Consider the following 23,751-nt stretch of genomic DNA (forward strand, 5'->3'; position numbering starts at 1 on the left):
GCGTTTTTGACATCCAACGCCACCACGGCACAGCAGCCGCCAGAAATCAGTGCAGCTTTTGCCAGGTTTACCACCATGTTAATTGCGTCCACCGTAGAGTGGGCGCGTCGGAAACCAAACTGGCGTTCCGACAAACCATTGCTGGCTTCGACGACGGGCAGGAGTCTGTTGTAGATGACTCTCTCCATCATCTTCTTCATTGTATCCAACAGGCAGATAGGACGATAAGGCGCTGGGTTTCCAGGTGGCTTGCCAGGCTTCGGAAGCAACACCAACTTTTGCTTTTTCCACTGGGCAGGGAATATTCCTTCTTTTAGGCACGCCTCGAAGGTGTTGGCGAAAAGTTCGGGCCTAGTCTTCACTGCCAGTTTCAAAGCTCGGTGGGGGATGCCATCCAAACCTGGGTCCACAAATCTGATGGCAACCCTGATGGTATGTGCTGCCTTAGTACATTAAAATAGCCCACTTTAGTGAGGTTTTCCTGGATTATATATAGTGACCTTGGTCCTTTAGATGCCATAGCAACGTGCACCATGATGCTGCCAACATCGTGTTTAACTGCTGGTACAATGTTACCGTCTTCTAAGGCAGTGCTTACTCTTCTTCACATCATCTGCGGGCCATCGAAACCGAAAATGTTGCATTTCGACTCATCGCAACAATTAACTATTTTTTAAAACTCTTCTGGCTTATAAATGAATTTTCGAGCATATTCAAGTCATTTTTTAATATATTTTTGAGAAAGGAGTGACTTCTTCCTCGGAGTATAGACCCTGTATGAACTCACACTATACCCTTGTTCTTCAAATTATCATATATGCAATATACACTGCAGTTTTCTTCGAATTGTTCCTTATGTCCCGCAAGATTTGTCTTAATTTAATTTGGGCATTTAAATCGTTCCATAGATGCAAGTCTGCAGGTCCGGATGGCATCATCTCTGCGCTAGTAATAGAAGGAATGGATGCCTTGGGTCTACACATTCGGAATATATATCGTGCATGCCTAGCACATGCTTATATTCCAATTAAATGGCGGGATGTGAAGGTGTTGTTCATTCCCAAACCAGGAAAACCCACCTACACAGACGCAAAAAAACTTTCGACCGATCAGCCTAACGTCCTTTCTGCTAAAAGGACTAGAAAGACTAGTAGATCGGTTCATAAGGGATACACACATTGCTAAATGGCCACTTCACCATAGGCAACACGCCTACCAGAAAGGCAAATCCACGGAGGCAGTACTCCATGAACTTACGGCAAAAATTGAAAAGACGATGTCCGAAAAAGAATACGCCATAGGCGCATTCCTGGACATCGAAGGTGCCTTCAATTATGCCTCATTTGCGGCAATTTGTGATGCCGAAAGACAGCATGGAATCGAACCGCTGCTAATCAGTTGGATCCTTCACATGCTAGAGTGGAGGAAAATCCACATATCGGTCGGCCAGAAGTCTATTGAAACAGGAAGTCTCAGGGGCTGCCCACAGGGAGGGTTTCTCTCTCCACTGTTATGGCTCTTGGTGATGGATACCCTGCTGTGGCTCCTGGAGGACAAAAAAGTCTTCGCGCAAGCATTTGCGGACGACCTAGCCGTAATAATTACCGGCAAGTTTGCGGACACAGTATGTGACCGCTTGAATGCAACTCTGCATGTAATCCACAGGTGGTGCCTCCGCAATGGACTCACGGTGAACGCTAGGAAGACTGGACTAGTTATGTTCACTAGAAACGTCAGGTGGGGCAGCTATACGCTACCCACCTTAGCAGGGGCGGAAATCCAACTGGCACAAACAGTCAAGTACTTAGGAGTACATTTCGACTCCAAGTTAACGTGGAAGCATCATATCCAGGAACAATATCAGAAATCCTGCAGATTGCTCTGGTGCTGTAGGAATGCGATAGGTAAGACCTGGGGACTTTCACCTAAACGGATATATTGGATGTATACATCCATAATAAAACCCATTTTGATGTATGCATGCATCGTCTGGTCGCCAAGACTGAACTTTGCTAACAGCAGGAAGCTGCTAACGCAGATTCAGAGACTTGGTTGCCTAAGTATTACTGGAGCAATGAGTACTACGCCGACTGCGGCACTTGAAATTATCCTAAATTTACCCCCCATTCACTTGGAGGTGAAACGGAAAGCAGCTAACGACGCATATAGGCTCGATACCATTGGGGCGTGGAAAGGCGGCCAATCCAACGGTCATGCGTCTATCTAGAAATTCCTTGAAAAACATCCGGTAGCCCTGACGCCGACCGATCATATGGTTTCCAGATTCGCCTTTGAAAAGACATACACTGTCGTAATCACTGAAAGAGAAGAATGGTCGATAAGTGGCCATGAGTCTTTTCAGATTACAGACCTAATAATCTTCACCGACGGGTCAGTCACGGAGGATGGATCGGGTGCAGGTGTGTTCTCGGAGAATCCGATTATAGAACTGGCCCGACCCCTCGGAAAAATGACGACCATATTCCAGGCGGAGATATATGCGATTTCATTGGCAGCAGAAGAATGTCTGCGACAAAAATGGAGGGGTCGCACCATTCGAATCTGTTCCGACAGTCGGGCGGCATTATCAGCACTAAATGGCAACAACATATCAAGCCAGTTGGTGTGGAGTTGTCATCAGGTGCTGCTGAAACTTGGCCGACTGAACGAAACATTCCTGATGTGGGTGCCGGGGCGCTCTAACATCGCCGGTAATGATGAGGCTGACAGACTGGCTCACCGAGGGTCTGGACCCACAATGGTGGGACCAGAACCAGCTCTTGGAATCCGACCATCTACTGTCAAGTCTACTCTGAACGGTGAAATTGCAAGGATTCGCGCAACCGAGTGGAGAAATTTGGACTGTTGCCGGCAAGCGAAAATCCTTGTGAAGGAGCCTAGGGCCACTAGAGCGGCATTTGTGTTATCTCTTAAGAAGTGGGACATGAAAACCCTACCGTATGGAAAAGATTGTGGTAGTGGTTTCGGCTGTGTGCAGCCAATGTGAGGAGGAGAAGGAGACAGCCCTGCACTTTTTATGCAGCTGCCCGGCATCCTCAGATCTCAGACGAAGACAGTTTGGCAAGGTTTTCTTCAATGAAGAATCTGCACACTCTCTGCCTCTTGAGAATGTTCTCAGATTCGCTAAAGCCTGCGAACAACGTAGGCGGGAAGCCATTGAATAGGCAACTTACGGGGATAGTACAATGGGCCTAATAATGGCCTGACTGCTCGGAGCTGCGGCTCTCCCCAGTTAACTAAACTAACTAAGTATATTTGGCGAAAAGTGGCTGCCCTTATGTGTCTAGGTCCGGTGACTATGGTGGATGCTCAATCGCCCCAATAACGCTAAGTAATAATGGCTGTTTTACCATTTTCAAGATAGTCTATAAGTATAATATCGTGAAAATCCCAAAATATAAAGGCCAAAAGTTTGTTGCGTTTTCGGTCTCTTCCTTCACCGGCCCTCTCCTTCTTTCTTCTTCGATTCTAGTGTGTAGTGGTGGATGCAGGTTTCGTCTATTATTATACACGGACGGAAGAACTTCTTTATCTTCTTCTTTTTCTTCAGCCTTTGTCCCGTTCACAAGCGGGGTCGGCTTGTCGTGATCATCATCATCAACGGCGCAACAACCGGTATCCGGTCTAGGCCTGCCTTAATAAGGAACTCCACCTGGTCCACCAATTCGATATCCCTAAAAGCTGTCTGGCGTCCTGACCTACGCCATCGCTCCATCTTAGGCAGGGTCTGCCTCGTCTTCTTTTTCTACCATAGATATCGCCCTTATAGACTTTCCGGGTGGGATCATCCTCATCCATACGGATTAAGTGACCCGCCTACCGTAATCTATTGAGCCGGATTTTATCCACAACCGGACGGTCATGGTATCGCTCATAGATTTCGTTATTGTGTAGGCTACGGAATCGTCCATCCTCATGTAGGGGGCCAAAAATTGTCGTGATCGGTTTCGCCATTTGGGGCTCTAACGTTTGAAAAACTTCAAACAACAGCTCATGCACAGTAGTAAAGACATTGCCTTTTGATATTTTTTGAAAGCCTCTCGCCTCATCGGTGCTCTTACTCCAATCGTTGATTTTGACCGGATAACCCTTTTTAATCCATTTTAGTGCTTCCCATCAAGCTATGATAAATCAAAAGAATTCCGTCAAATCCATTTGTTACTAATAAAACCAATTCCCAGGGAAGCACGAGTAGATGGAACGACGTGAAGTTTTGATAGGAATCACTTAAAGGCTAACAATTTTCAAAAATGGGATGCTCTATTTCGCAGTTGTGCCATGTGTCTGTTAGCTTTGGGACTAATTGACTGATATGTTATTGTTTTAGGCATTTGTAACTCTTAACAAAACACAATAAACGAAGTTTTTTACCTTTGTTTTTCGCGTAGCAGTAGGAAAGGATCAAGGACTTTTTAGAAAAAGCCTGAAGTCGTGCAAAGTAAAGAAATAGTTTCTCAAGTGAAAAAAAAACACGGAAAGGTAATCCTTTTATATGAAATATAAATACTATATTCGTTTTGAGAATGAAGGGGGTCCTAAGTCCGCATCAACTTAATGCAGGACCGGACCAATTGAGGAGTAACTTACTCCTTCTTTTCTGGTCCACGGACCCCTCGCTTAGGGCTTGCACCCAAACTTTTTTTAAAAAAAGTCAAGCGACGACGGCTTTACGGTTTCTTACCAGGGCAGAGGCAAATCGTCAGACGCTGCCTCACCTCTGCCGAATTATATAAAGGAGCATTCAACATCTGCGAGCCGCTACGGTCACGTTGCTCCCAGGGCAGAGGTGAGGCAGCGTCTGACGATTTGCCTCTGCCCTGGTAAGAAACCGTAAAGCCGTCGTCGCTTGACTTTTTTTATAAATGCTATAGTTTTTTTCGTCATATTGGGCGAAAATTAAACCCGGTCCCATTATGTATGATGACGCGATGAACCACTCCTCTTTGTTATCTAGGATTTCAATAAGGTCGCTTTTCATCATTCCCCACTAGAATCAAATCCTCTCCTTTGCTAAATATTTAATTTTTCAGCTCTCAATAGCTACCATGAATGAACGAGAGACATTTTCTTGCGTTGTATGAATTTAATTTTCTGGGGATCAGAAATTCATCAGGCTTACATTTCTAATGAACAAGAACCCTAGACTATCGGCTTTACAACACTACCAAATAAAAAGCAAAACGATGTAACACTTTTTGGAAGTGTGGTTATGACGTTGGAAACCAGAGAGCCATGCAGAAAAGGTCAAAAGGCGGGTAAACGTACCCTCTTCCTCGAAAGGTGGGCACGCATCCCACGTTGGCCAGCACGATGTCCAACTCCGCAAAGGACTCCAACAGAATTTGACCTCTGGTGTTTGTCGATCGGCCTCCCCACTCCAGGGCCCACGCGTTGAAATCGCCCGCAATGATTTTAGGGCTGCGGTCTCTAGCGTCCAACACCAGACTGTCTAACATCTCCTTATATTGTGCTAAGGTTGCACTAGGAGAAGCGTAGCAGCTGTAAATATGGACACCGTTGACCTTCGCCCTTATAAAACCGGCTGCCGGGGGGGTCATGACTTCCTGTCTTCCGCACGCCCAGATTGCGGCGTAGATGTTGATCAGTAAAAATTGCCAGTGCATCCAAATTGCATTGTTTTTTTTTTTTAATTGACATCATTTTTGCCAGATCTGCAGTAAACACCGGCACAATTTCCCTACGAAATTACAGACAAAACATGGCCTCACTCTTCATATCTCTTCAACTCCCATTAAGAAAAAGTTGACTGGAAGCTATATGGGCTTCCCTCTATTCTCTTTTTCCTTTACAATCTGTTACATATAGAGCGTGGTCACTGTTAAATAATAACAACAATTGATTTTTCGAAAATTCGCAAATTTATTGATAATTTGGTCGTCAATACTCAATGCAAACACCTCAGTAGCAAGTCCAATCTCCTGCATTGTCAATTATGGCCTGGCACGGTCGGGGCATACTCTCCACTAGTTTTTCTGCATATTCTACCGGAAAAGACCTCCGAATTTGTCGAGAAAATTAATCTAAATTGAATGGCTTGCATCTGCGAAGCTGCATTTTCATCAGAGCCCACACATTTTCCATGGGATTTGTATCCGGTGACTGAGATGGCCAATCTAAAGTGACAACTCCGTTTTGCGCCTTCCACTCGCTACACTCTTGACTCTGATGTTGTTTTGAAGGATCCAGCTTTCATTTTCCTTGATATACCATTGCTTAGCAGATGGTAACAAAGCCTTTTGATATATTTTATTCATTTTTTTGGCATTTAAATTCTCGGTAAATATGAACAAAGTACCGAAACATTTGTTTGAGAAGCACCCCCAAACATGGACCTTGACATGGTGTTTAACAGTCCGTTGAACCATCCTATTGGTGGAGGTTGCCCAGGCGTGTTTGATGCTCGGCAATGCCCAGAAGGAGGATTCATCAGAAAAAATTACGTTGCTCCAATCACGGTCCAAGTTTTCCTTCACTTGTTTTTCAACGTGTTTTGCACTCAACATTGGTTTTTCGAAAGTACTGCGATATTTCAGTTTATTGGCAAGCAAGTGCCTGCGAATCGTTCTATAAGATATGTCAACACCCTTTCCTTTCAATTTCACAGCAGCTCCACGTAAAGTCAAAGTTGAATCTTTCGAGAACAATGCAAGAATCTTTTTTTCGTCTTTTTTTTTTGAGACTTTGCTTGCACTTCCGCGATCAGGAAAATCATCAACGTTACCGACCTTTTTATAGTGATTTATCTACGTGCTAACGAACTGCTTCGACTTTCCCATATACAGGGGGCGCCATTTAAATTGAAGGGATGTTTTTTTAAAAAAAATATAAATAAAAGACCAAATATTTTCAATTTTTTTACGTAGTCATTTATTTTGCTTCAGGGAGATTTGTTTTAACTACTTTTTGAAGATGATATCGCGTAAATGTTGGCCTTTGGACTTGATGGACAAATTGGTCCTTTTTTCGGCGTTTTGCATCACTTTGGCCAACGTTTCAGGCGTAATGGCGGCGATTTCGTTTCGAATGTTGTCCTTAAGTTGAGCCAGAGTCTCAGGCTTTCCAGCGTATACTTTGGATTTTAAATAGCCCCACAAATAAAAGTCCGGTGGTGTTAAATCTGGAGAGCGCGGTGGCCAGTCAAAATCACCATTTTTCGATATTATGCGACCAGGAAACAATGGGCGCAATAAATCCATTGTAGCACGAGATGTATGGCATGTGGCGCCATCTTGTTGGAACCAGAAGTACTCCAGAACATTTTCACGAACAATCGGCATCATAAAATCGGTTATCATAGCTCGATTACGGTCGCCATTGACGGTTTCGGTAGCACCAGCACCATTTTCAAAAAAGTACGGCCCAATGATCATTGTTGCACAAATGCCGCACCAAACTGTGACTTTTTGTTCGTAAAGAGGCTTTTCATGAATTATTTGTGGGTTTTCAGTGGCATAGAATCGACAATTCTGTTTATTTACACCTCCAGATAATGAGAAATGTGCCTCATCCGACATAATGATTTTTTGCCAGAAGTCACTTTGATTTCGAGCCATTTCCACAGCCCATTTGCCATAATTGACACGACGCACATAGTCGGCTGGATTTAATTTGTGTGCCATTTGAATTTTGTACGGAAATAACTTCAAATCTATACGAATAATGCGTCTCAAAGTGGTTTCCGGGATGTTCAATTCCTTAGAACGGCATTTGGTCGAAGTTGTTGGAGTGGCATCAACACTGGCTTGAACGAGCGCGATGTTTTCATCGGAGCGTGATGTGCGCATTCTGGACGCGTGGCTGGCATCATTAAGATTGCCGTGATCAATAAACTTCGCGTAAAAACGTCGTATGGTAACGTCAGTCGGTGCAGTTTTCACTTTCTTTATTTTTCGATATTCACGTTGTGTTTGCACAATTGAGAAGTTATTTTGAATGTATAGCTGCACAATTTCAGCACGTTCTTTTGGAGTGTATCTGTCCATGGCGAAAAATCTCCTAAGACTGACGTTTGTAACGCGGTATTTGATTAGTCGATTTGACAGTTCTGTCAAAAGTTATAGTGTTGCCAGATGCCTTCAATTTAAATGGCGCCCCCTGTATTTCGCAGCAGCAGTTTGCGTTAATTTGGGTCCTTTTTCATGCAAACATAGAAAAATTGCCTCAAAGCGAGAGGCGTAAACAGCACTCATTTCGAAAAACCACTCAATTGAAGACTAAATTTGACAGAGAGCTGACTTTTTACAAAAGAGCATGAAGAACTGAGGTGCCCTCTATGTCATAGAAAAAGAAACAGGACGCTCTGATTTTTTATCTACGTGTAACAGTGACCACGCTCTTATGTAACAGACTTCAGGCAGTTTAAGTTGAGTTGAGTCACATTTGTATATCTGCAAAACTCTCACTTTCTATATTCCCAATGGCCCAATTTGAATCGAATTTAATTCTTTATTTTTCTGAAATTAATTAGCACCATCTACTGAACGAATATCTATGACTATATAGACATAGGCATTAAGTATTAAACATGAATATGCCTCCAGTGTCATATGGCCGAATCGATTTGAATTTTAATATGAGAACCACCTCCATTCGCCTGTACACGTTTTTATTTAGTTTGAATCGGTATGTAGCGCATATTGTCAACAGTTAGGACTTTGCGTAAACGGCGCATGACTTTCGAATTGGATTTCTACTTTTCCTGATATAGCCACACAACCGAAAAGTAAATTGAAGTCCCTCAGTTAAAGTCAATGCTCAAAACGGGTAACATTTTCATAGTGGTCGTATAATATTACTCTCCTATCGTCCTTTGCTCGTGTTCATATCGCGGTCATTTAGATTCTTTATCGTCACGAAACGGTAATTACGCTGTGTCCCATGAAATTTGTTGTGGCCGATCAATAACAAAGTGACCAAGTATTCCTATTCTTCGAAGTTCTTCAATGCGGATTCCAAGGCTTCTTAATTTTCTGTAAGATCAAATTATTTGTTTGAAATCATTTTATCATTTCGTTCTAATGCACACATTTTATTAATTGTAATAAGTTTGCATCGAAGTGCGAGGGATTGAATCGCATGAAATCTGAGAGCACGTTCCAATGTTTTGCGTCACTATCGAGAAAGATACTATGCTGAAGAAGTCAATTAGATTTGATTATTTCTAGATGAAGCTGGTTTCAAGCAGCATTATTTCGGTTGGATTGTCTAGTTGCTTGAAATTCACTCAAATACAGGGTGCGGCAGCATAACTTCCTGTTTTCAAAACTCAATAAAAACTATTGTATTCATCGGAAAATATTTATTTATTTTTTATAATATGGGTACATGTCTAAAGTTTTTATTTACATTGTTTTGAAGATCAAATCTGTTAGGTGACGTCCCCCATTCTCCATACATTGCGTAAACCGATTTCTGGCGTTTGTCATGACTCTTGCTAGCATAGCAGGTGTTATGGTGGCAATTTCTTCTTGGATGTTGGTCTTCAAATCTTGTAGGGTTCTTGGACGGTTCACATAAACACGGGATTTCAAAAAACCCCACAGAAAAAAATCACAAGGGGACAGATCGGGAGAGCGTGCCGGCCATTCCAAATCGCCTCTAATTAAGATAAGGCGCTCTGGAAAGTGTTCCCTCAAAACAGCCATCGATGCTCTTGAAGTGTGTGCTGTTGCACCGTCTTGTTGGAACCAAGTGTCCTCCAAATCCAAATTTTCTAGCCGTGGGAAAAAAAAATTCTGTAGCATGTTTACATACCGGTCCGAATTCACTGTCACTGTAACCTCATTTTCCTCAAAAAACCAGGGACCAATAATTCCAGCTGAGGAATTTACACACCACACTGTGACTTTGGGTGAATGCAAAGGCTTTTGATGCAATTCTCGAGGCTAAAAAAAACAATAGCACCCTCGGGAACGACATCAAGAAGAAGCTCACACGCGTTCATCCGAGAATTGAAGTCACGTTCTGAAAGTTCCTGCACTATCGCCATCTTATAGGGATGAAAATGAAGATCATCACGAAGAATTCTTCTCACGATGTTTGCGCGCAGAACGCCGTGGCGATCGCAATATTGGCGCTTTGGCTTTGAAATGCGAGCTTTGTCATGGGCAGCATGAAACAGTATTGCATCCCGGCAAAGATCGATCGGGCGGGTCATACATGCAAGGGAGTATTTCTCATCACGCGGAAAACTCTACAAAACTTGCCCATTCCGAAACTATATTGCCCACAGCTCTAATAAAGATAAAGGCAAAGGATGGAAGTGTAATTTCAGTTCTGCTCTGGCTACCCTGGTGGACCAGTTATATCACTGAGGAGTTAGTTCAAAGGCTGCGACTAACTAAGAAGAGAACCAATGTAATGTGGAAGTATCCGGAGTGGGAGGAGTATCCGCAGGAAGAGTGTCTTCAATTGTCGGGTTGACTCTTAGTTTAGAGGATGGTTCAAACGTGGAAACGAAGGCGCTGGTAGTCAAGCGAGTTACCAAAGGGAGTCTTCCTCGTCCACCTAGGGGAATAAGCTCATTGTTCCCAGGGAAGAGGCTGGCAAATCCGGTTACAGATCACGTTTCGCATGTTCCGGTTCTTCTAGGTTCCAATGTCTTTCCTCAATTATTTTTGGAAGGAGTGCAAGTAGTGGAAGGATTTTTAGCGCAAAATACTCGACTTGGATGTGTAGTATCTGGTTCTGCAGCATTGCCTGCTTCTAAAGTTACGGCCTCATATGTCTCCTTGGAGGAACTTGAGCAAAACCTAAGATCTTTTTGGGATATGCCCATTGACAAAAATGAGAGGGTTGAATTGGATGAAGAGCGATGTGAACATCTATTCCAATCACAGCACTATCGAACTGAAGACGGTCGGTATGTTGTACCAACCCCGTGGCGTCAGGAGGATATTCAGTTGGAAAACTCGTTTAGCAAAGCAGTTTAGTATTTTCTCGGCCAGGAGAAACGGTGGTTAAAGAACGCCGAACTCAAAACGAAATCGGACGAGTTCATGTCAGAATATCGGGACTTGGGCCATATGGAAGAGGTCCGTACTGAACTCCGAGGTGATACTAGTGGAGACGTTTATTACATACCATACCTGAGTGTGATTCGCAAGGATGCTACCACATCGAAGCTCAGGAATGTTTTTAACGCCTCCAGTTCGACGTCGAATGGCGTTAGTTTCAATCAAGCAATTCTTCCTGGGCCAAAGTTGCAAATCCACATCTTTGACATTGTTACCTGTAGTCGGAAATTTGAGTTTGTTTTCTCCAGTGATATTACTAAAATGTATCGCCAGATTTTGCTAAGACCAGAGGACCAGTTAAGACTGAGCATCTTATGGAGATCAAACCCGAAGGAACCTATTCAGGAGTATTTTCTGAAAACAGTGACCTATGGGATTGATTGCGCTCCCTGGCAGGCGATTAGGATACTTCATTAGGTAGCCGAGGACAACGCGCCCGATGAGGAGACAAAATGGGTAGTAAAAAACGCCTTTTACATGGATGACTTGTTGTATGGGGCAACAAGCATTGGTGCTGCCAAGGAAATGATTAAAAAAAATGGAGTAATCGAGATTGAACGAGCGGTCGAGTAGCTAGGATAGTTAGAAAGTTGGTGTAAGATAAGGAAAATTAGTATATTATTAAAAAATTAATAAAGTATTAGTGAAACCAGAGAAGAGTGTTTGTGCCTTTATTGGAACCGCTGGAACTTCCAAAACAATTGGTAAGACCCTAACTTTGTCCTATCCACAGCTTTACTCGACAGACAGGGATAAAGGGCCAGGACTCCATCGCTCCCAAGAATTAAGCGCGCCGAGTTTAATACTGGGCTGGACTTGGGTGCGACCTGCGCCCTATTAGATGACTCCCAAGCAATTGGTCCCATATGCTATGGTGCTGGTGACGACATCGCTCAGTAGCAAGCCGGAACACGGAATCGCTTGCATGTTGCACATTAGCACATGGGCAAGGTTGCTGTTGTTTGTTGTGAAATTTAATTAGTCAACAACGCACGCTGACCTTGCAGCAATCACTGCCGGTGATTGCTGACGCTGTTGATGTAGACTTAGGCGATCGATGGCTTGTGGGAAATCACTCAAACACACTGCTTCAATATTCTCAGGTGATCTAACGGGCCGAGGGATTTCAGTTCTTCCTTTTGTCGCATTTGCAGTTTGTCTGAATGTAGTGACCCATCTAACAATTGATTTGGGGTCTGGAACGGGAGCCAACGGGGCTAAATTAAAGCGATTCCGAAATGCACGCTGTGTTGCAATAACCGAACATCCGCTTGAAAAGTAAACCTCAACGGCAAAGGCACGCTCCTCACTATACCAACGCATGATGGCGACTGAACCGTGTCGGGACAAAACTTTACAGTATCCCCTCTTGAACGAGACCAATTGCAAGCTCTTGGCCGCGTTCGAGAGAAAAATCCTCCGAAGAATTTTCGGCCTCCTACATGGGGATGGACGATTCCGTAGCCTACATAACGACGAAATGATCGTCAGGTTGTGGATAAAATCCGGCTCAATAAGTTAGGGTGGGCGGGTCACTTAATCCGTATGGATGAGGATGATCCAGCCCGGAAAGTGTTTAAAGCCAATATCTATGGTAGAAAAAGAAGACGAGGCAGACGCTGCCCGAGATGGAGCGATGGCGTAGGTCAGGACCCCAGACAGCTTTTAGGGATATCGAATTGGTGGACCTCGGCGCAAAACCGGGATGTCTGGAGTTTCTTATTAAGGCAGGCCTAGACCAGATACCGGTTGTTGTGTCGTTGATGATGATGAATCATTGAACTTGCATTATCCAGAACAATTCTCTATATATCGTGTAACTTGGTGTTCTCGAGGCTGAAGTTAGCTGTTAAATTTTTACTACTTGCAGATGCATTTTTGAAGATTTGAGGAATTTAAACATATCCTTCGTTCGCAGCGGATCTCCAAAAGCCTCCGCGTTCTTTATGATAAATGTCTTCCCAAAATGTTTAGGATCATTTAGACCACTCGTAGATAATTATCGTCATGGATTTTTCACATCAGTTTACACATCTCGCAAAAAAAATTTAAACGACAGATGTAGGACTAATAAATGCTCAAAAGATATTTAACCTTTTAAATATTTTCCATCGCATCACATCGAAAATTTTAGTATTTTTCCGGGAATTTTAAGTTATACTATACGACAATAGTTAAAAAAACGGATACTTGATAGTTGTAATTGCAACCACTAATTAATGACTACCATATTCCAGGCAGAGATTTATCTATTTCGTTGGTGGCAGAAGAATGTTTGTGACAAAGAAAGTCGGGGTCGCACCATTCGAATCTGTTCTGACAGTGAGCAGCATTAGCAGTACTAAACAACAAAAATATATCAAGGCTGTTGGCGTGGAGTTGTCACCACTTGCTGTTGAAATTTAGCCGACTAAACGAAATATTGGCTACCAAAGCACTCGAACATCGCTGGTAAAGAGTAGGCTGATAGACTGGCTCGTCAAAGAAGTGGATTCATAATGGTAGGACCCAGCATTTGTCAAGTCTACTTTGACGGCTGAAATTGCAGGGATTCCCGTAGCCGAATGAGGAAATTCAAATTTCTGTCGGCAGGCGAAAATCCTTGTGAAAGTACCCAGAGCCCCGGGAGCCGCATTTTCACTACCCTTTAAGAAGTGAAACATGAAAACTCTGGCAGAGCTTTTAATATGACGCTACTCCTTAAACTATAACATGGAAAAAATTAATATAGTGTGAGGCCCTGTATATCAAATGAACCTGCCCCGCCTCCTCAGATCTCAGAAGAACATGTGCACTCTATCTCTGGAAGATGTGTTCAGATTCGCAAGGTCTGTGAACACCACGGACGGAAGGCCATTTTAAGCGACATTACAATGTACCTAACAAAAGGTCTGAATGCTTGCAGGTGCGACTTCCCTCTCGAAGCTAAACTAAATTCATTTTGCCAAACTCTGATTATTACAATTAAAAGTTTAGATTCAAATTTATTGTCGTGTTATTAATAAATTATTTCCGGTGTAGTCAACGGTGTTGATAACTCCACGTTGGCCAGACAATTGTGCAGATCTTAAATTAAGTGCGCACTAGACCTAGCAGAGTTCCATCAAAAGGAATGAATCAGAATAGGGAATTAGCTGCCAAAAGCAATTACAGAGTGGTAATGAACTCAATTACTGCTTATTGTCGCAAAAAAAAAACAACTGATAATAAAAGATATACAATGCCCGACAAAAAAAATGTTCGCACAGCGAATGTGGAAGAAAATCCAAGTTCAAAAGGGGATTTTTCGGGTTTATCGTGAAGCTGGAGAATAAAGTTGTGCTTCGTGTGATTGCATGTGAAGTTCTTATTATTTACACCAGCAGAAGTTCTATTCAAAGAATATGGTGGAAAGGAAAATTGAAGTTTTGACGGAAATGGTACGTTCGTCGAAGATTTGTGTGTTAATAGTAGAGTACAAAAAAAAACGTCGAAAATAAACATACACACAAACAATTTATTAGACGATTTTTTTTTAATGAAAGTACATTTTTTTTTATTTTCGGTCTTTAGTATTTCGTATGACCGCCTTTCGTCCTAATCACCTCTGCAACTCGTACAGGCATCGATTGGTATAAATTTTCAATAAAATCGTTCGGAATTTCCTTAAGCCATATCTTTTCTAAAGTATTTTTCTAGATTTGCTTTGTTCCTTATCGATTTTTGTTGCAGTCGCCGCTTCATGAACGCCCATAAGTTCTCTATGGAGGTCAAATTTAGACTGTTTCCCGGCTATAGTAGCGACTGTATGCCAAGCTCCTCTTTCCAAGATGTTACCCGTGAATAAGAACCATATTGAGGGTAAAACAAATAAAAAATTTGACACGGAAAAAATTTCGTTTACTTACAGTAGTACAGTACAAGCTGTTTGGACTGTTCCGAATCGTCCTGAAACATTACTTCATTAAAGTGAACATGCAGTCCTTCTACCGTCTGAACAACGCAATCTTCGATAACTTTTTTGTACTTTTCTGTATTGACAGCATCGCTTAGAAACGAAAAACTACCAATTCCTTTGGATGTTATGCATCCTCACATCATTACTGAGGGAGAATGGCGTGAAGTTCGTCCAACACACTGGGGATCAAATTTATCTCCTTTTTTTCTTCGCACTCGGAACAGACTGTCAGTTCCCAGCAAATTGAATTTCGGCTCATCAGAGAACACAACTCGCCTCCAATCGTCCACAGTTCAATCACAACGTTCCAATGCCAAATTCAGCCTTTTTTCGAACATAGCCTTCGTTAGAATCGGCTTTTTCGCTGGTCTTCGAGCTCTGAGTCCTAATTCATTCGACAGTCGCTGCACCGTTCTCACATTAACTGATACATTTTTCTCGTCCAGCAATTCAGTACGTAGTTGACGAGCATTTGTAAATCTATCTCGTAAGGACGCTCCCTCTAATGACCTCCTGGCCCGGGGAGTAATCACCTGCTTCCTTGTTTTCGTTCCAGAATGCCATCTCTAGCATACTTTTTCAAAAAAATTCTAATACTTGCCTCAGAACAATTAAGTTTTCTTCCTATTTCCCCATCACTATCACCACGTTCCCACAAAATCAGAACACGGGCCTTTTCCCCAATACTAAACTTTTTCCTTCCTGACATTTTTTTCACACAAAATTAGGAGTTTCACTCTCTCTCCATCATAATTTCCAAGTAAACTGATACTGAACTAAATCTAAATATGGCAATCGTTTTATAACAACAATATTTAACTTTAAATCCCCCGTCGGCGTGAATTACATCTCCGCCAAAAAGCTAATTTCAAAAAGTCGCGTAAATAGTTCCTCAAACAGATTTTCTTTTTTGCTAAGTTGTTAGAAGTGTCGAACCTGGTATCAGCTGAATGTTATCATTAGTAGTTTTTATCAGTCTGCATTAAGTTTCTAGAAACAACAGTTGTTCTTCTTCTTCTTCAGCCTTTGTCCCGTTCACAAGCGGGGTCGGCTCGTCGTGATCGGCTTCGCCATTTGGCTCTATCGAATGCCTGATCTGGGTGCAATCTCGGGGCTTTCAAATCCCCATCCAGCGTATCAAGCCACCGTTGCTTAGGTCTGCCTTTTGGTCGTTTACCATCGATTTCGATGTTCAGACCAATCTTGGCAAGTGAATTCTCGTTTGCACTAATTGCGTGACCATACCATCGAAGACGCCTCTCTCGCAACTTTTCCACGATCGGTGCAACCCCATAACGATCGCGGATATCCTCATTTCAGATGTGATCTAAACGTGTGACGCCACTAGTCCAACGTATCATCTTCGTCTCCATTACTGCAAGACGCCGTTCATTGTCTTTTATGGTCGGCCAACACTCAGAACCATAGAGAGCGACTGGACGGACGACATTGCGATAAATTTTGGATTTGAGGCGTTGTGGAGCGCCACTTCATCCAGGTTGCGTTAATGCGTGAAGCAATTTCATAACGCAGTTCTCTATTGGCTGATAGCGTTGACCCGAGGTATTTGTTGGAACAACAAATTTACCTAATTTTGTTTACAATGGAAATTCTTATGTCGAAACATTGAGAATGTTGGAAAAAGTTTACGGTGTCTCAGTTTAATCCAAACCAAAAGCTAGTGAGCGATGCAACTCATCAACATGTCAATGTTCTGGCTATCCAATATAATTTTCAAGGAAAACGTTGATGAAGTAAAATAAGTAAGGAAACCGGAAGCTGGACGCTTCAAATATAAAAGGCGTTGTGTAGTTCTTATATAAAAATATTTGAGTAGACATTTGTTCCATTTGTACCTAGCACGTAATATATATGCATATATTATGTTAGAATTGACATTGACTTTCAAAGTCTTAGAATTTGCACTGAATCGACAAATTTGAACTACCATAACTTAGAATCATGCCTCATATTATAACTTATATTACTGCAATGATTTTAGGATGGACTTAAGGGTATAGTGACAGTTTCGCGGATTTTTTTTTTCAGATTTTTCGGTTGAGAATGGATCCGTGAAATAAATGATCGCTTTCCTGCCCCACGCCTGCATTAAATGTCAGAACTGAGGCCAGCATTTAAAAGTACTAATCGAGGTCTTTCATTTGACACACCTTATGACCACATTTGACGAAAAAAAGGTACACCTTTTGCCTGTATAACGAGTCTCTCCCCCTAAGTTCCACATAAAACGATGCAACTCACTGCATGTGCAAGCATTCACCACCACCATCTCCTCACTACATTTGGTGCCAATTAGTACAATAGTTTCTGATCAAATTGCGTGTGATACTTAAACCATAAACCGAATGTTTTACACAAAATTTTAAAAATAGCGCTCAAGAACAGGTGCCGCATCTTGTGAACAGAATGACTTCCACTAGGCAGTTAGGGATTCCGTAGCCTACACAATGACGAAATCTATGAGCGATACCACGACCGTCCGGTTGTGGATAAAATCCGGCTCAATAGGTTACGATGGGCGGGTCACTTAATCCGTATGGATGAGGATGATCCAGCCCGGAAAGTCTATAAGGGCAATATCTATGGTAGAAAAAGAAGACGAGGCAGACCCTGCCTAAGATGAAGCGATGGCGTAGGTCAGGACGCCAGACAGCTTTTAGGGATATCGAATTGGTGGACCTCGGCGCAAAACCGGGATGTCTGGAGTTCCTTATTAAGGCAGGCCTAGACCGGATACCGGTTGTTGCGCCGTTGATGATGATGATGATGAATCGAGATATTTCATTTAATATACCACGTGACCACATTTGGTGAAAAAAGTTTTACATCTTTTGCCTGCACAACAGGTTTCTCTCCTTAAGGGGGTCATCCCGTGTGAAGGCCGTTTTTTTGTTTTGGCTATGCAACTCACTGCATGTGCGAGCGTTCAGTTTCCATCTTCTCACTAAATTTAGTGTCAGTTGGTACAATAGTTTCAAAGAAAAGTGTGTGTGATTCTTAAACCGTAAACCGAATTTGATAAAATTTTGTTTTACACAAAATCTTAAAAATAGTGCTCAAGAACAGGTGCCGCATCTTGTGAACTGAATGACTTCCACTAGTCAGTTAAGGATTCGAACGTGGCTGTCTGAGTTTACATTCAAAAATTCAAATTGCCACTTCGTGGAACTTGTTTTCATACTATTGAAAGAATAGAATTTACATAAGAGACTGAAAGCAATCCGGAAAGTGCATGAATGTCTATGGAAATCCTTCTGTTCTGATCTAAGACAAAATTTTGGGTAATACTTCGGCATGGAAATCAAATAAATTGATAACAACTTCAACGAAAGGTAGAACTGGAGTTTCTCGCAACAATTTGCGTTATCGGGCATTAGTAAAGGATTGTTTATTATTTTGAACAATTTTGAGAAAAAATGTTTTTACCTTTGTAATGGGAGAACGCGGGCACAATTGTCTGTTGCAGGTTGCGTGAATTATTCCAATCACTTAAAGAGACCAAACTTCCGCCATGCTATTAACATAGTATGCTGGTCCCAAGCCCAGGTAAAGGAGGAGGATTTGAGGCAACGTACTCTGTACTATCCTCAGTAAAACAAAAATAAAATGCTGAGATCAGGGAAAGAGATAAATAGAGTATAGTTGGAGTTATTCTACTATGCTAAATCCTACCTGATCTCTCTTGGTGACAGGCCCCGCGACAGGTCGACCAAGAAAATGCATAGAATGTCGTTACAAACATGATGATCGGATTGAGTCACAAGCCTCGGAGAAATGCTAGGGCGTCCACCTCAGTCGACGCGGCAGGACGGGCCCCGGTCCTGTCGAGAAATGGGCAAGGGTTCTTGACGCATGGACGGCGTCAGGACGTAAGCAAGTTAGTCTGCACACAACGAACAAAACAAATACGTGTCTGCACGCTAAATGTTGGTACCCTAACTGGAAAGACCGAGGAACTCGCAAGAGCCCTTCGGAAAAGGTGCATTGACATCTGCGCTCTGCAAGAAACCCGATGGTCTGGTGCCAAAAGCTGCGACATTGAACGCGAACGCGGTAAAAATGGCTACAAACTTCTCTATTTTGGTAACCCACACACTCAATATGGTGTTGGCATTGCCCTCTCAGAGGGTTTCCGTGATGCCATTAAAGAAGTCGAACGATTTGATGATCGGCTGATGAAGCTCACCATTATATCACCTGATCGCACTATTCACTTCTTCACCGCGTATGCACCACAGACAGGTCGACCTGATGCCGAGAAAGATGCCTTCTGGCAACTTCTCGATGAAAAGACTTATCACGTGCCTGCTGACGATTACATAATCATTGCCGGCGACCTTAATGGTCATGTGGGTGAAAAGGCAGACGGTAACAGGTGCCATGGGGGAAAGGGGTTCGGAGCGTGCAATGAAGGTGGCGAGCGTATAATCGATTTTGCGGACACCCATGACCTTGAACTTATGAATACATGGTTCATCAAACGATTGTCTCATCTTCCCACATTTTATAGTGGGAACAATAAAACGCAAATCGACTATATTCTCATAAGACGCCAACATTTTACAGCTGTCACTGATTGCAAAGTCGTTCCCTATGAGACCATCGCACCTCAACATCAGCCGTTGATTGCCGTCCTGCGAATTAAGCCACCGATAAAACGGCGTGAGGAACGCACTGGCCCGCCGCGCATTAAATGGTGGCGATTTGGTGAGAAGAAAGAAGAAACGGTCTCACTCATACAATTGCCAACCATTACGAATGTGGAAAAATCATGGAACCAAATAAAAGACACGATCCACAAAGCGGCCTCTGCAACCCTCGGGGTCACCAAGCCGGGTAAGCGGTACATCAACCGAGATACTTGGCTTTGGAATGATGATGTTGAAATGAAGGTCCGTGAAAAGAAACGCCTCTACCACAAATTTCTCGACGATAAAACGCCTGCTAATTGGCAAATTTATAAGAATGCCAACCGGGAAGCAAAGAAAGCGGTCGCTGTCACCCGAGCGAACCATTTCAAAAATCTTTACGATAAACTGGACACTCGGGATGGCGAGAGAGATCTGTATCGACTTGCTAAAAGCCGTGATAAACGCACACAGGATATCGAACACTTCTGTTGTGTTAATGACAAGAACGGTACTTTGTTTACCAATCGTCGAGACGCAACGGATAGATGGCGAGAATACTTGGAGCAGATTTCAACTGAAGAATTTGCTCATCCTCCACTTCCACAATCATTGCCGACATTTGGAGCAGTTCCACCAGTCAGCGCAACTGAAGTCGAGGAGGCAATAAAACAAATGAAATCGGGGAAAGCAACAGGACCTGACGACATCGCATCTGAGCTCTGGAAAGCGAAGAGCTGCGACCCAACACTGTGGCTCAGTGAATTCTTTAACCGGGTTATTCAGGAAGGAAGAACACCATCTGACTGGCAAGAAAGTACCACTGTTCCAATATGGAAAAAGAAAGGTAGCCCAGCAGAATGTTCAAATTACCGTCCGATCCGGTTACTTTCCCATACCATGAAGATTTTTGAACGTATTCTTGACAACCGTATTCGCGAAATCGTTGAAATAACCGTGAATCAAGCCGGATTTGTCAAGAACTGCGGAACTACTGACGCAATACACGCTGCGCGGTTACTCACGGAGAAACACCGTGAGAAGCATCGCCCTCTTTACATTGCCTTTCTGGATCTAGAGAAAGCGTTTGACCGTGTACCACACGAACTCATCTGGTATGCTTTACGACAACACTTCGTGCCAGAAGAACTCGTGCGCTGGGTTCAATTGCTCTACCACGATCCGAACAGTAAAGTTCGAAGTATGGCGGGTGCATCAAAACCGCTTCGTGTCTCTGTTGGAGTTCATCAAGGAAGTGCCCTCTCACCACTTCTCTTTGTCCTTGTTATGGACACCGTCACACGGGATATCCAACGTCCAGCGCCCTACACACTGCTTTATGCAGATGATGTTTTCCTAGCATCTGATAGCAAAAATGATCTCGAGCAACTTGTTCAAAAATGGAATGATCGCAGAATTTTTGACGAGCGATCCCCATGAAACAAGCACAATCACTGTCAGCGGCAGTGATCTGCCCAGAACTGAGCGATTTAAATACCTCGGGTCAACGCTATCAGCAAATGGAGAACTGCGTTATGAAATTGCTTCACGCATTAACGCAACCTGGATGAAGTGGCGTTCCACAACTGGAGTTCTTTGTGGTCGACGTATCAACGAGCGTCTCAAATCTAAAATTTACCGCAATGTCGTCCGTCCAGTCGCTCTCTATGGTTCTGAGTGTTGGCCGACCATAAAAGACAATGAACGGCGACTTGCGGTAATGGAGACGAAGATGCTACGTTGAGGATATCCGCGATCGTTATGAGGTTGCACCGATCGTGGAAAAGTTGCGAGAGAGACGTCTTCAATGGTATGGTCACGCAATTCGTACAAACGAGAATTCATTTGCCAAGATTGGTCTGAACATCGAAGTCGATGGTAAACGACCAAAAGGCAGACCTAAGCAACGGTGGCTTGACACGCTGGATGGAGATTTGAAAGCGTCGAGATTGCACCCAGATCAGGCATTCGATAGAGCCAAATGGCGACGAGCCGACCTCGCTCGTGAACGGGACAAAGGCTGAAGAAGAAGAAAAAGAGACCAAACTTATCCTTTAATTGACTTCGAGCGTGTGTTTATCAGCTACTACGGTGTTCATCTAAAATTATTTTATTCAAAGAAATTATTCAATTCGAAAGCAATAACTGCAGAGATGACTTCACATGACATTGCATGATTTGGCCTTTGCATTTACACTTTCAAATTTTCTCTCCTTACACTTTGTACAGTCTGTGATTATTGTATATTTCCCTCGCTTTTACGTTGTTAACGATAATCGTCATGACTTCTGTGCACTTTTTACTATTATCTTTTAATTCCTTTAACTCGTAACAAAAAAAAAAAGACTTTTCCTGCATGTTTTATAGTATTTATTTCAGAGATCGTGACAAGTTTGGTCTAAACAGTAAAATGCCATCAGCACCTACGCAAACTGCCGAGGAGGCACGATTACTCGGGTAAGAAGCAAAGCAGTCGTTTTCTTATTATTTTTATATTTAGGTTTAGTTCAATTTGATTTGTTTAATTTTTTACATGGGTTTCATACTATTAAGTATCAAAATAGTATGTATTTTATTCTACACAAACCAAACTTCTATTTTCTTTTGTTTTGCTAATTTACATTGTAATTATTTTTTAAAATCTATAAATTTCTTATTGGTTTATGTACCAATTTTAGGTGAATATCATGTCCCTCTGAAAATTATACCACATTTATCAATCGTTAGACGCCTCATATAAATATTAGTAAAAATTTATGGCACTGGCGAACTGTTTAGAAATTTGTTTGTGCAATTGATTACAAATGGTATTACCCAATTAATGAATAATTTAAAAAAGTTTTGATACACAAACTGTGTTGCGCATTCATTGTCTGTGAACCGGTTTTTGTGTAAAGACTGTCAATTTTAAGGTGTCCCACAGCACCAATAATTGGGCAATAATACAGTCCCATATGGAAAATATAGTTTCGAACACTGCAATATTTGTGAAAAGCATTCCCTAACGTTGAGAAAAACATTAGAATCGGATATTTGAATTTAGAATTTTGATGAATTTAAGGGTAACCTCTGTTTGCGCAAAACAATTTTCCCAAAATTCACCGCTATCATGCAAAAATATCATATCGTAGATGTAAAATAGTGCTTTCTAGAGATTAAAATATTGGCTTGCGGTAGCAAACTATCAAAGTATATTCTATACAATAAATATTTAGTAATTTGTTGTATTATTTTTGTGATATATGAAAGTGTTACATGCGTACCTGAGAGCAGATTTGCATGTAAAAACTGTTGCCAAGCAATTAGGGTAATTTGCCACATTTAAAGATGATAGGAAAAATGAATTGAAAGCTAACGCAAGCTTTTGATTGTACAGAATTTGAATAAATAGAAGCAGCTCCCTTTTTTGTACCAATATCATATTTTGGGGAAAAAATTTCTTTATCAGTTTGAGCGGAAGAAATTTTTACTTTTATCCTGAAATATGAGGATGACACACTACTTTACGTGTCAGCGCTAGTTTTCAAATGAAAAACCACTGATTCGTGAACAATATAACAGAAACAATCGAAACATACCAGGTGTACAAGCTTAGATCCGTTTTTTTTTTTTTTTTTCAAGAAAAAAGCAAATAAAACTTTATTCAAAATGCTGGCTAGCCCTTGCTATCTACGCATTTTTCCACCTCTCGGGTAATTTATGGATACCATGCCAATAAAATTGTTGATCTTTCGAGGCAAACCACGCCATCAAGCCATTTTCGGACGTTTGCGTAAGAAGCGGTTTGCTGCCGAGCGAGCGAGTGGCTGGCCCATCAATGAAAACAGATAGTTGGATGGGGCCAGGTCTGATGAATAAACGGGGTGGGGTAGTATCTTCCAGTTGAGCGTTTCTAAGTAGTTTCGAACTTTTTTCGACGTGTGCGACAGAGCATTATCATGGAGGAAAATCAGTTTTTAATGTCCGTTTTTCATTCAGAGTGTGATTAACGTTTTAAACACTTCTTTATTTTTATCTTAACAATTCTTTATTTTTATCTTCTCTAAATGGTCTAACGTACGAATGCCAAACTATGTTACTTTATTTTTATAATAATAATAAAAATGAT

The 23,751-nt window shown here is 42.2% G+C and overlaps 1 protein-coding gene across 11 annotated transcripts in view; it reads left to right on the forward strand.

Moving 5' to 3' along the window:
- The window catches only part of LOC119646899 (protein NDRG3), a 72,385-nt gene that overhangs the window by 21,004 nt on the left and 27,630 nt on the right, over positions 1-23,751 (forward strand). For 6 of the 11 annotated variants that reach the window (XM_038047557.1, XM_038047563.1, XM_038047561.1 and 3 more), the window contains one exon: positions 22,011-22,100. The exons of 1 other annotated variant lie outside the window; for it this stretch is intronic. In XM_038047557.1, the coding sequence (XP_037903485.1) occupies positions 22,011-22,100 (90 nt within the window). Of the gene's footprint in view, positions 1-8,776; positions 9,014-22,010; positions 22,101-23,751 lie in introns of those variants that run through there. 4 more of the 11 variants (XM_038047558.1, XM_038047562.1, XM_038047559.1 and 1 more) reach the window with 3 other exon arrangements.

The sequence above is a fragment of the Hermetia illucens genome, chromosome 1 (genome assembly GCF_905115235.1).
Source record: "Hermetia illucens chromosome 1, iHerIll2.2.curated.20191125, whole genome shotgun sequence".
NCBI classification, from domain to species: Eukaryota; Metazoa; Arthropoda; class Insecta; order Diptera; family Stratiomyidae; genus Hermetia; species Hermetia illucens.